Genomic DNA, 13,819 nt, shown 5'->3' with positions numbered 1-13,819 from the left:
TTCGGCACAATTTCCTGTCACTTCTCATCCCAGCTCAGTCCCCTCACCCTCACACACAAGTGTAACACACTTGCAGTAAAAATAAAAGTTCACAGAACAGAACCTCAGGACTGCCTACGTTTGTTAACTATCATATTCAAGTTTTGCTTGCAAGTAACATACGTGTAAAATCATTTAAATACACTTAAAGCAACTTGTGATTCTCGGATATTAGTATCTATACATTTTCCATAGTAAATTTTAACTGTGGCAATGAATGAGATTATTCTTCTATTTACCTGTCCATATACACATTGTATCATTTAGTAAAGGACATATCAACAGCTTCAATAAAGTATAATTCTAAATCAAGAAAATGTTTAAAAATCATTAATATCATTTTAAAAGGTATTTGAGTCTTCTCTTTTGGCCTCTGTTTAGCTGTGCTAGGCCTGTGAATGACAGCTTCCCTGCTTGAAGTATACAGAAAGCACAGCCTTCCTCATTCACTGTCAGTACTATGGCCTTTTCACACGTTCCTTCCACAGCAGTGTTTGTCCCCAAACACTGGAACCCAGCACAATGGCATTCCTACTTCAACACCCCCACCAACAGCACCACTACATATGAAGAATGCTAATGAGATGGACATCCCCCACCTCTGAAAGTGTTAACTATATCTCGTACTATCAGATATAATGTTATTCCTATTGTTAGGAGTTAAATTTTAGCGCAATTCCATTTTGTAGATGTTTTTCTTGTAAAAATATTTTTAATAGAAAGTATAGTAGCTTGACTAAAACCTTTAAAAATATCTTACATGCAAGTACCCAATTATGTATATTATATGCATAATAAACAGAATGTTACCTTTAAATTCATTTGGGAATCTAAGAAATTCCAAGAGACACAGCAAAAGCATGTTGAAAATATAAAGCATAAGACCACCATCTGAAGTAGTAATAACAGAGTAATTCTAATAGTACTATTCTTTAAACTTTGCTTTTTTGTTAGAAAACTATATTTTACTGTCACAGAATTCATGACATTAAAATGTCAACATGAGCTTTATTAAGATTTTAGTGAAGCTTCTATCATATCATACAGATATGCATTTGCAATTAGAAAACAAAATTAGAAAGAAAACAAAAAGGCTTTGTAGTATATAGTTACAGATGTTTTTCCTTCTCCTTCCTTAAACGTAGTGCACAAACCATTTCCCAAACTTCCAAGTACTCTCAGTTTTACCTAGTTCACTCCACCTTATATTATTCAAGGAATGCTAACAGAAGAATACTGATTGCCCTCTTTAAAAGGATACAAAGACTACAGAAAAGAGATGGTAGCTCCTCACTGCTTCCTTCCTCTGGGGCAAGAAGCAACAAAGTGATTACAAAAACTGTGCAACTACTACACAGTGCGGACCAGAAACCATGCATTGTTTTAATTCAATGCATGTATTTTAAATTGAAGTCCACATGGATTTTAACAGAAGTAACATGTATTGGCATATTATTAGTTGTATGCAGTATTATATTTCAAGGGACAGAGTATATTGTCTTAGCAGAGTAATACTGGATCGAGGAATCCACCCTTCCCCCCAAACCCCCCCACTTTTTTTTTTTTTTAACCTCCATTCCCTTTTTATTTAAGGTTAACGATTGCACTTGATGCTCTTAGAGGGCCTTTCCAACCTACATGATTCTGTGATTCTAAATGAAAAGACAAAGTAAATACAAATAATGTAAAGTGTCAAATTAACAGTGAGATAAACTGATATCAAGAAAATATTTTAAATATACTCAAGTAACAGCTAGATGTTATATCGGTATGAATGCTGCATGCCGTCATCATAGCATTGTGCTGGCAGGCCTTTGGCACAACAGGACCAAGTGATACACTACTTTGATCGAATGGCCTGGTTCTTTTGTAGCATGCATCCTAACCTTGTATCTATAGCATAAAACAATATGCTCTTTACAAAACAAACTTGTTTTAATTATTTACAACAAAGGGCAGCGTAAGGAATATGTAATAAAGACAGTTATTTCAAAGCATTTTTATACTTACAGTACAAGATGACCTACAGTGATTGTACTGACTTCGTTTATATTCAGTACTAATACAACTTCAGTAATAAAATGGTTGGCAAAATTAACAGACACTTTCAAACTGAATTATATGTCATATCTTATCTTTGAAGTAGTATAATTCAAACTAACACAAGCTTTCAACACATTAACTGCACAAAACACTTAACATCCTTCTGATGTAAAATTTCATTTAAGCACTTAAACCAATTTGAAATGTTTATTAAAATATTTTAATCATAAGTTTTTTTTGTAGACAATTAACTGTCATATACATAAATGAATTCATACATTTATCCTCGTAATCTGAAGCCTATTAAAAGCTAAAAATGTCCAGAAATGTTATAATGCACATATGTCTATATGCAAGCCTTTCATTATAAAGAACCATTTGCCTTCAGAAGAGATTTCAAATCTACTAAAATTATTATATTTTTCTTGTCACTTACAATTTCCAACTGAATACTGCCAGATAATCACCAGAGGAATGATTAACATAAGTTAATTTACTGAAATGTCTTTATATGTTCTTCACAGAGAAGAGCAAAAACTAGTCAATAAATGACTTGCATATGAATTTTCATTTAAAAGTTCCATTGTCTGCTTTATTCTACTAATTACCATTATACTTGCTAAATACTTGTAAGCATTTTATATATATTTCCTACATGAGTTACATATGTTAAGACACTGGAAAGTAATACATCTAATTTCTGTGGCCTTTAGGACAGGCAACATAGTCTTAAAAGTGAAGAATTATCAATAAAATGTGTAAAGATATTTCTCAGTCTTTAATATATCACTGTACTGATTCAGAAACAGTTTGAAACAAGCTTTTCTTTTTCACATGCTCTCTCATTTTTGTTTTTGGATTGTTGGTGGGTTTTTTGTTTGTTTGTTTTTTATTTCTTCTTGCTGACCACTATTAACTCTAGACAGGAATAGTCTCTTCTAAAGTCAATTCTCATTTCTCTTTATGGATCTGACAGCAGGAGGTGCTGTATAAACAGTGTGACTGACACTTCGCTTGCACCTCTCCTCCCCCTTCCTACATAGACTGGTAGTATGATCTATCTGATACAGTCATTCTTAACTCTGTGGCCTGAGATCATTTTTAAATCCTAGTTTCCTAGCTGGTTGTTTAATTTCTATGTAGTATTTTTCCTGGAAAATCTGTACGCTACTATTTTTATAAACAACTCACCTAATCTTTAAAAATGTATACATTCTTACATGTATAAAAGGAACTTAAGTAACTACCCTGAACAAGATCACTGTTTTCTTGTCTTTTACTTTTATCTCCTAAAATAAAACACCTAATTAGAAAAAAAAAAATCATCCTATTGCACCCATAGTGTTACATATATTCACCATCTGTATTCTACTTTTTTTTTTCAAATTAAAATGCATTTCTGGTATATTTATTTAATGGTACATGTTTAGTAATTAAATGTGGGGGGCTGTAAATATTATATAGTTATTTAATTTTTTCATAATGCAACACCAGTTATATTTATACGTATTTTATTTATCAAAGAAATGTTTCATCTATATAATTACTGAAATTAGTTTTATGGGAAGATCCATCAGACCATTAAAAACCACATGTGCAGAACAAGATATGAAAAAATATTGCTTTAAAGGATTACATAAGGATGATCACATCTAAGCACAGTAAGCAGTAAGAAAACGGGAAATCTGTGACATCCCATACCAAAAAAGAAACACAATTAGCTCCTTTATTGTTTGGCTTGTGATTATATATTTAGTATTCCTAGCAGATAATGCAGCTTATGCAATATGTCACACTTCTTTATGACAAAGTGCCAATAATTATTTTTATATAATTAGTACATTGCAAAACAAAAACAGAAAAGCAGACTTTTAAAGAGTGGGACAACTTACCTGTTTGCAACAGTTTGCAGACTTTAATCGCTGGTGCAGGGCCAATAGAAGTCCTGGGATATTTATCTTTGCTCCTGAGAGGCTGAAAACTTCTCTCTTAAAGACCCACACAGGTCCATGCAAAGGTGTGATGGAATTTTGCAGGCATCTGTCAAGCAGAGGAGCTATGCAAAGACAAGAAGGAAAAAAAAAAAAAAAGCATTCTTTTGACCCAACCGAAATATACAGTCTCTAACACAGCCTCAGCTTCTGAACTAACTCTTAATATCTATTATTTATATCTGACCTGGGTTAAGTCTTGGAAAAGCAACTCCTGCATTTCCAGTGGTCACCATGAAGGACGTATTTATATTGAGACACCCCCCATGAAAGACTCATAAGCTTCGTGAGCACACCTGAATAGTTCTGAAGTGTGCCTAACTAGCTGCACAGAGTGTCATGGTGTGCACTGATTGCCTTATCTTCTCATTTATCACAGATGAGTTGGAACCAACCTTGCTGAAATCTACTTGCATTGTCCTGATAAAATTGCAAGATCCATGTTGTTTCTACACACAGTTTCCTGTTGAGGAGCTTACATATACCTAACGTATTATAAATGCAGTGCTCATAAAATATAATCAACAGTCTCATAAGCAATAATACCTTCTCAGTGTTACTACTTGAAAAAAAAAAAAAATTCCTAACAAATAAAAAGCTCAGTGTAGCTGTTTAATAATGCAGGAAGGTCAAATAAAAAGATAGATAAAATTGATTCATGGTGATGGTCTCAACAAGATCTTTTTCTTGCTGTTCCTGTATTTCAAATCACTCTAAAGATTGAAAAGTTCTTCTTCAGGAACCTAATGTCAATATCTGTGACAAATAAGGCATTATTATTTTAGCTTATGGCATTACTGAGAATGTATTTTGCAGATATTTTGTATTTTACTGTACTGTGTGCATAATACACATGTGGCCTCCTATGTGACAAAATAAAATAGCATTAACTAGCATTTCAGGCATTTACCTAATATTCTAAAATAAAAAGAGAAGGAGGAGGAGGAGGAGGTGGAGGAGCAGGAGAAGAGGAGGAAAAAAGCCCCACCTCAAACCTGTTTTTCTAGAAATAGGCAAGAAAATAAATAAATAAGAGTATAAAGTACGTTGGTGAACAATGCAAATAAACTATACGTATAATTTTCACATCTAGATAATCTGAAGTCACATTTGCAACCTAGGTATGTTATAAATGGTGAATTTCCTATGTACATGCATACTAATGAAGAACTACATGTTTTGTCAGAAAAAATAGCATTGGGTGGATTAAACTTCGGAAATTTTTTTGAGAAACTTTCCATTCAGACATGACTTCAATAGTTTGTCACTCAGCTGCAAAAACAGAGCCCAAACTAAGAGTACAGTTTAGAAACTTCCATACATGAGTCCTCTCATAACTGGAGACTTTGGGAAAATACAGGATCGTAACATACAGTTAAATCCATCTTCAAAAATAAAGAGATTGGTAAACATACCACAGGTTGTTCTTTGCTCAAGTCATTATATTTTATGCATGATTTTAGCACATGGTTAATCAAAGCCATGTTTATTTTGGGGAAAGGCACTTTTTTTTTTTTTTTTTTTTTTAATGTCATGTTAAAATTCCAGTCTTCTGACTTCCAGAATTTTGTGATATAATCATCTAGTCAGCAGTTTTATTCATGCTCACATAAACAGTCCTGAGAGCTTCCATATACTGTGCCTACTTCTTCAGCAGATATCCTTGCGCCTACTTCCATCCTGCATACTTAGCATAAAACGTCTTTTCTGAATTAGTCTGAATCATTAACAATTAGTTATTTAAACCCCACTGAAGTTCCAGCATTGCTGTGATGTTTACAAGACTATATGATCTCAGTAAAGCAAAATATGCTAATACAAGAATAAATAGAAGCACTACAGAAGTTCCATTTAGATCTAAAGGACTATCCACGTGGTTAACTACATGCATTTCAGTAATCTTTTGAATGAAAGCCTATGACATCATTCTTCCAAAGCAATTTAGAATCTCAGGTGTACTTTCACTTTGTTGCAGAAGTGGAAAACGGTATGCAGAAGCTTGTAACAATATCAGATGGATGAAAATAGAAGAAATGTAAGAAGATATGGAAATATATATTTGTATATATACACACACAGGTTCAATGTTCTGCAGGAACTTAAGAAAATGAGTTGAAACCCTGTTGATACTTAAGTTAAAGACAAAAATCCCACTTATCTAAAGACAGACCAGACTTCACAAAATAAGGCTGACTGTGATTCACTGGACAAGATTAACAAGTATATTAACCTACTCTTATTGATTATCCTAAGTAATGCTGCAAAACGTTTTCAAAATATGCAGTTAAAGTAGACTTCAAACCAGAATGCATGCTACATAGGATTAAATATTTGCTATTAAAACTTGCAAAAATGATTTCCAGATTACAATCAGTGAATTAATATTTTTTCCAGACTATTCTAACAATGCACTTACACCCTAACACTGTACTCAGACATAAAATTAAGAAAGTGAAGTAATGAGTGAGGTCTGACCAGGAAGACTGGCAAGAATGAATTTACTTAATTAGGCAGTATCAAAATTAAATCCACATTTGATATTATGTGATGGGGAGTGGATCTACTCATACCTCATTCAAACTAAATAGAAAGATGAAAATCTGTTTCTGGAACTTTTATGAATAACTTCATTGAATTTCGTAACCATAAGAATAAGATTACAAACAAAGAGTAAAATAAGCACAAGTAGTGATGCATTTCTGAGTCTGCAAGCAGGCTGAAACACAGCCATGACAAAATGTTTGTATATGGGAATCAGATGTTAAATTTGAAGGCTAATTATAACATTAATTATTTTATCACAAATAATTTCAAGATAAATATAATAAAGCCGTGCTGATTGACCTCTGAAGATACTGCATACTTCCAGACCAGAGAGGGGACAGCTCCTGAACCTGTTGGAATGTCTTAGAAGTGAAAAGACCCAAAGTGTCACATCTTTCGGACATGCCTAACACCCAAATTGCCTTTTAATCAGTCACACTGAGTAGCAGACCCAATTCATTTTGCATAAGCAACAATTGTTTCCATAAACATCAGCTGATTCTATCCATAATGTTTGCTTCATTCCATGCTCAGCCTTTATGTTGCCAGATTTATAATCTCAAACAGCTTGTATTTTTTTTAACTTTTTCACATTCTTTTGACCTTCTTTTAAAAAAATCAAGAAATAAACTATAAAAAAACTATACTTAAGTTATTAAGCATTCACTGAAGTAGAAACCTGTGTCCCTAGAAAGGGAAAGCATTAAAGATTGAATAGCAAGTAAGTCATTTCAGAACATTATACTTTTACTAAATAGTCCATTTATTGCTCTGGGTATCAGGTTTGTAATTCTGGAAGATATCCTTAGCACTTTAAAAAAACACTGTTGCTCAAAAAGTATTCCTACTTTAGGACTGATTATGTTGTTCACATTTGAAACTGATGTAGATACGCAAAAGTAATAATTTTAAATGAAGAGCTAGCTGTGATCGATGACTAGATTAGACATAACTAGACAAAATATCCCATCTGCTACCTGTGCCTAATATTGACACCAGCCAATAATATACCGATGTACTGCTTCCAGGTTCCTGGCCATCTTGGTGACTCATTTAAAACAAAGAAGCTATTAGTCTGAATTAATAAGCTTATGAAAACTAAAAGAGTATTAATAGTAAGTTCACAAAATACTTCCCAACCCCACTAGACTGCTTTGATAATTATGGCTTTAAACAAACAACAGTCTACACAGCAAGGCAAAAAGAGTTTATAGGCAAAAATTCCCAAAGATTTGCAAGTCTACTCTAAAGCTTTGTGTAGTCCATTCAACATTATAGCTGATGAAACATTGCAAACATTGAACTATTAAACAGGATTATGACATTCAGTAAAACCGTATTACACACAGCAAAACAAGATAAAGGCTAACCCTCGTAAAGAAAGTACACGAGCTATCTGGGAAGGTTTAGGAATGACTCACCATGATGTGTGTCTCTCAGGAAGCTAGAGGTATTATTATGAGGTACTTATGCAAATCCTGAGACAGTAATAAGACAAACTGAGTCCCTTATCAGAAAATGAAAGACATTGTGAAGGAAGGAAACCTCCTTTCACGGGAAGCCGTGGAAAGGAACGTAATCAGAAGTTAGAGAAAATATTTTAAATGAAAATCCCTTTCCCCTTTCTTTTGTAATTTTTTCATGTTTTCAAACCCAATTTATACATTGTTCAAAATACTCCATTAGTACTTGTCTGCATTTTTTTCTTTGTAATTGACTAAATTTTCTCATTGTAGCAGTCTTAGCTGCTAGATATTCATCCTTGGATAAGAGGAGAGTGTCCTGGGAACTCTGCTCCTCATCTAAGTTGAAATGTATACCTTTATTGCTTTTATTTTGATTTTGATTGAGTTTATATCATATGACAAACATTGAATTACCTTGAAAATAACTGATTTATAGTGTAGTTTTACATTCTTCTAAAGAACAAGGATGAAAAACTTTCCCTAAAACAAAACCCAGAGATTTTAAATTGATGCACTTAATGGCATAAAGTCATTGGGACAAACAAGAGAGAAAAAAAAAATGTTTTCTTTGTCTCATCCTTAAACTTCTGGAAAATTATGAGTGCAGAATTTATTAAATGGAATGCATGACATAACAGGAAGCATGAAAACCAAAGGCCAGCAGGATATTCACAAAAAGTAATCAGCATATTTGTAAGGGAATGGGAAAATCACCCTCTGGTAATTTGGAATCTTCAGGTTGCAAAAAGAAAAAAAAAAAAGAAAGAAAAAAAAACCTAATACCCAATAATTCAGTTTATTAACTTTCTTCTTAAACTCATGACATTATTGGAATATAAACATTAGTATTATTCTGATTTCTTCTTCACATCATTTCTCTTCGCAAACAATCTATAAAAGGATTTTTTTTTTTTCAAAAATAGTGGTATCAGAACAACAGGAAAGTAAGCATTAATATTTTTCTGCTATTGGAAAAAATGTTTCAATACCATCAAAATACCAGATTTTTTTTTCACACTTCTTTGGCAATAGGCTTTTCCTGAAGGTACTTCCAATATGTACTGTACATGATAATATGTATTAGATGGAGGGTGTGAGATCGTGCTGCCATACACTGTTCTTCACTGTTCCTTACGTTTAGCAAACACCACATGACTCTGTCCAGAGCAACTGGCATGTACTATCCAAAATTGCAGTTTAAATAGGGAAGCTGAATGATGGAGAACATGTGGTTTCCTGTGTTGTTTAAATTATGTCAGTGTATTTTTACTCAAACAAAAACTAATCTAACAGCTGCTGTGTACTTTTGTTTACATGCTATATGTCAAATCGTATTGTCCCTAAGGTACTTATGAGAGATGCTTTAGCAGTCATTTTCTTAAATACTGATGCCTATCCGAATTTGGATTTTTCCACCATTGAACAGAATGACAAGCACACGATTGCTGTACTTAAAGCAATCTTTCACAGCTGCTTTGCTTTTTCAGTGATCCCATTAAATTGACGGCATATGCCTGTGGGGTCTACAATGTTACAATACTGCTGAACAAGATGTGGATTGTACAATACAAATTTCTAGAATAGAACTTGGCTTTATTGTGGGAACCATTTCCCAGGTCATCCCTCTATTTATTTTTAACCACAGCAAAATTTAATTTGAAAACTTCTCTCTCTGTGTGACCTCTACTGGACACCTGGTTATATTAATTGTTTAGAAGTGCAAACTCTAACACTCAGTGGTTAGTAGGCATGAAAGCCTACGAAGTCTCCTCGGTTCCTAAAATGAGCATGAGTCATGCCTTTTCTTGAACTGAACGAAGTAGCTGTGCATTAAATATGCTGGCACATCTTCTGCTTGAGCAAGTGGACCGAAATGGTGTGAATTGTTAATGCCTTGCTGCTTTGGTTCACGGCTTGTGATTGATCATTTGTAACTATATCTACTCCTTGTTCCATGAAATCAAGTATGGAGTAATGGGTTCATCAGATTTTTGGGTTAAATTGAGAGTGAAGAGGTACTGTGTGTGGAAATAAGAGTTGCCATGTTCGGGGCTGGCCTTGTAACAGCATGGAATCTAAAGGCGATATTCAAAACCACTTCACTCATCATACGCTTACTGATTCTGAATAGGGTCCATTTGCAGGGGACATTTGGTAGTTTTCCAATACACTTTATGCCTCTTTCTCCACTTCTACCACCCTGCACATTTTTTTTTCCTTTTCTTGCTCTTTTTTTTTTTTTTTTTTTTTTTTTAAACTAGAATAGCTTGTAACTGGTCAGCAGAGAAAATTAATTTAAATATCTTGCTACGTAAAAGTAAAAATAGCATAGGACTGAAATGGCTGTCCTCCTAATTAATGATACTGTCTAAATATTAAGTCATTTATATGACTCAGGCTATAAAGAACTTAGCAAAGTTTCAGAATTCAGAATCATAATCTCCTATTTTTAAAAAATTATTGTAGAAAATATCTTTCCAGGCAGAAAAAAAAAAGAGTTACTACAGCCTTAATTTTACTCCTCTGTCCATTTACGTGCAGGAATGACACACATTTCCAAACACCACAACATTGCTTGTGACCTTATAACCAGCAGTCTGTGGGACCACAGCAAACACAAGCCAACAGCAACCAGAAGTGACAACCTGTGATGGCCTGCAGGAGAGTATTCACATTGCAGTATCTCCACAGAACAAGAAAGGTAATGTATGTCAATATCAAACTTACTGCAACACTCACGATGCTCTGTTTGTGCAATAGCAATCTCACTATACATACCATATTATCTCATCTCCTCTGGTTAAGATTCATCAGTTCAGAATAAAACACAAGAATTTGTTTCCAATGTTATAAACAACTTATGAAAACTAATTACGTGTGAATGTTTAACTTAGAATGAATGAATGACTCTAGTCAAATAAGGCTTGCAACCAGGTTTTCCATCCACGCTTGTGTTAAAGTTTAGTCACAAACCTAAAAATGAGAGCAATTTAAGACCAGAAGAGAAATACAGAGTAATAATTGACTGCTGTTACTAAAGTGTACTGCTTTTATATGCCTGTGTATGTGTGTGATGATTATAGTCATATTAAGACAAAAAGATAGATGCTTTAGTTCAGTTCAATTTCAATCCAGGTCATATGTGATTTTTAATATCTCTCCTTTGTTTAATATTTATACTGATGAATGTGAGTATAGTGTGAGTCTGCAACGATCTAGCTGATGCACAAGTCTTTTCAGTAAGACCTTCTAGGAGACTTGAATTGACGCAACATTGGAAGAACACAAGAAGTAATCATGAATGAAAAAGCTGCTTTTTTCATAACTCGTTTCCCACATTTTCTCTAGGCAAACAGTGGTTGACCACCCTCACAGTAAGAATTCATTTTCTTATGTTTAAATGGAATTTCCTGCACTTCAGTTTATGCCCATTTCTGCTTAACCATTCATTGACTGCTATTAATGAGAACCTGGATCCATTCTTCTTTATTCCCCTCTATCAGACATGTATACACACTGCTAAAATCCTCCCTGAACTTTGTCTTAACAGGTTAAACAGCCACAGGCAGCTCCATCAGCCTTTTCTCTTAAGCCAGATGCTCCTATCTATTAATAATCTTCATGGCCCCTCACTAGACCCACTTAAGTGTGTCTGTATCTTCTTGTATGCAGAAGCCTAGTGCTGCACACAGCTCTCCAGCTGTGCCTCACCTCTGCTGAGCAGAGGGGAAGAATCACCTCCCTTGACCAGCTCACGATGCTCTTGTAATGCAGCCCAGGAAGCTGTTAGCCTTTGCTGCAGGCGTGCATTGCTGGCTCATGGCCAATTTGGTATTCACCAGGACCCCAAATCCTTTCCTGCAAAGCTGCTTCCCAGTTGATTGGCTCCCAGCCCATACTGGTAGATGGAATTACACCTTTCCAGCTGCAGGACTTTGCATTTCCTTTTGTTGAACTTGATGGGATTCCTGTTTGCCTAGTAGTTATCCCTCCTTTTTCCTGCAGTTCTAGTGTGCATAAGTTAAGACTTAAAAGAAGAAAAAAAACAATGCATACTGCCTCTCAGTAAGCATATAATATATGGAGAGGGTAGAGAGAGGTCTTGGAGAAAATGAGGGTAAATGTTTGTAAGTATGACCTAGAAGATCTTTATTGTATTCAAGCAGAAGGCTTACTTCTAATGGACTGAAATTATTTAAAAATGCTTCCTAGGAAGGGTTATAAACAGATTTCATAGCACACAACTCCAGATATTATTCTAAAAACTATTACTTAAGAACCAAAGATGCCATTCAATCAGATATACATTGAATGTATATCCATTCAATCAGATATACATACTGCTATGAAGTATGCCAGGAGGAGGAAAAATTGATCTCATAGTTTTTATGCACTCTAATTTACTGAGTCAGGTAAAGATGCCTTATAATGGAACTTAACATTGTGTCAGTGTTCTCTTGATTACAACCCATGATGTCAGCAGCTACACATTTGCCAGACTAGTTCAATCATCTTTTTATTTTCCCTGCTCATACTGTGCCTTCTATACTAAACAGAATAAGGTCTTTACAGGGTGTATGTTCTGCATGTCAAAATAAATTCAATAGATTTAGTTGTGCCTTCCAATGGAGTTTTAGAACTTCAAACAGGTGAGTGGAACTCAGGACTGAGCACTTAGTTTTATTTAATTGTCAAATTTTCATGTAAAACATATACTCCTTGTATTAGTATTACATTATATGTAAGTATATATATTACATAATACATTTCATACATATTAGAAGGCATCATTTACTATAATAATAAAACGCATAAAATAATGTATAACTTATATAGCATTATACTACATTACATTATATATATTACTATAAATTGGTCTGAATAGACCAGCTAATTAGCTGCATCTGTTGATGCCAATTATTACTGGTCTGAGAAATCATTGAATATACACACTCCCTTAAAAATAGGCAATAGAGGCATAAAAGAAGAAAAATGCTGTGTAGCACACAATACCTGATAATAGGCATAGAGTGAGATTTGTACCCCTATAAGAAAGAGAAAGATACAAGCTCCACAGAGATCTGCTTCTAAATTCATAATTATTATCTTAGCTAGGTTAAGAATAAAAGCATTTCTCAAGCCATGGGATCAATTCCAGTTTACTTCTGGATTTTTCAAACAAGATATATATGCTGAATTCTACATCCGAGGATAAAAATGTTATAGACTGAATCTGAAGTTAAACTTTAGGATGAAGTGCAGTAAATAAATATATGGCTTGATTCCTAGACAGGCCATGTAATTGACATTGAAGTTATCTTCATCACAGTACTGGATTTCACAATCAAGGCAGATACACCAAGGCAGATATTTGCAGTTTGTCCGCAGACAGTTCTGGGCAATATTTAGCTGAGGCTAACGCACTCTTCTTACTGCAACAACTTTCAGGAGCATTCTCTATAGCATTACTGTGTCCCGTTTCTTTTAATGTTTAAAAAGGATTATTGGTTATATCTTCGATCTGAAAGTAGTTGTAAACTTTGAAATAACAAGAAATTGATTATAATGAGGCCAGGGAATGGTACCTGGCTTGAGAGGGGATACAAAAAAGCCTGAAAGCTCTGCTACTAGCCAGAATGAAATCTGATTTGCTTCTCTCAAAGTGATTAGGAATAGAAAAGGAGCAAGTACACCACTTAGGTAGATACATAATCAGGCACACAACCCGTAGATTTT

General features: G+C 34.2%; 1 protein-coding gene across 1 annotated transcript in view; it reads right to left on the bottom strand.

The window, feature by feature from the left end:
* Positions 1-13,819, bottom strand: part of DCDC1 (doublecortin domain containing 1) — a 247,801-nt gene that overhangs the window by 202,512 nt on the left and 31,470 nt on the right. The window contains exon 6 of the mRNA XM_084521002.1: positions 3,975-4,138. Within this exon, the coding sequence (XP_084377128.1) occupies positions 3,975-4,138 (164 nt within the window). The remainder of the gene's footprint in view (positions 1-3,974; positions 4,139-13,819) is intronic.

This window comes from Aythya ferina, assembly GCF_964211825.1.
Source record: "Aythya ferina genome assembly, chromosome: 5".
Lineage (NCBI taxonomy): Eukaryota > Metazoa > Chordata > Aves > Anseriformes > Anatidae > Aythya > Aythya ferina.
The sequence above is the reverse complement of the archived record's forward strand: the minus strand, read 5'-3'. Positions and strand labels throughout refer to the sequence as shown.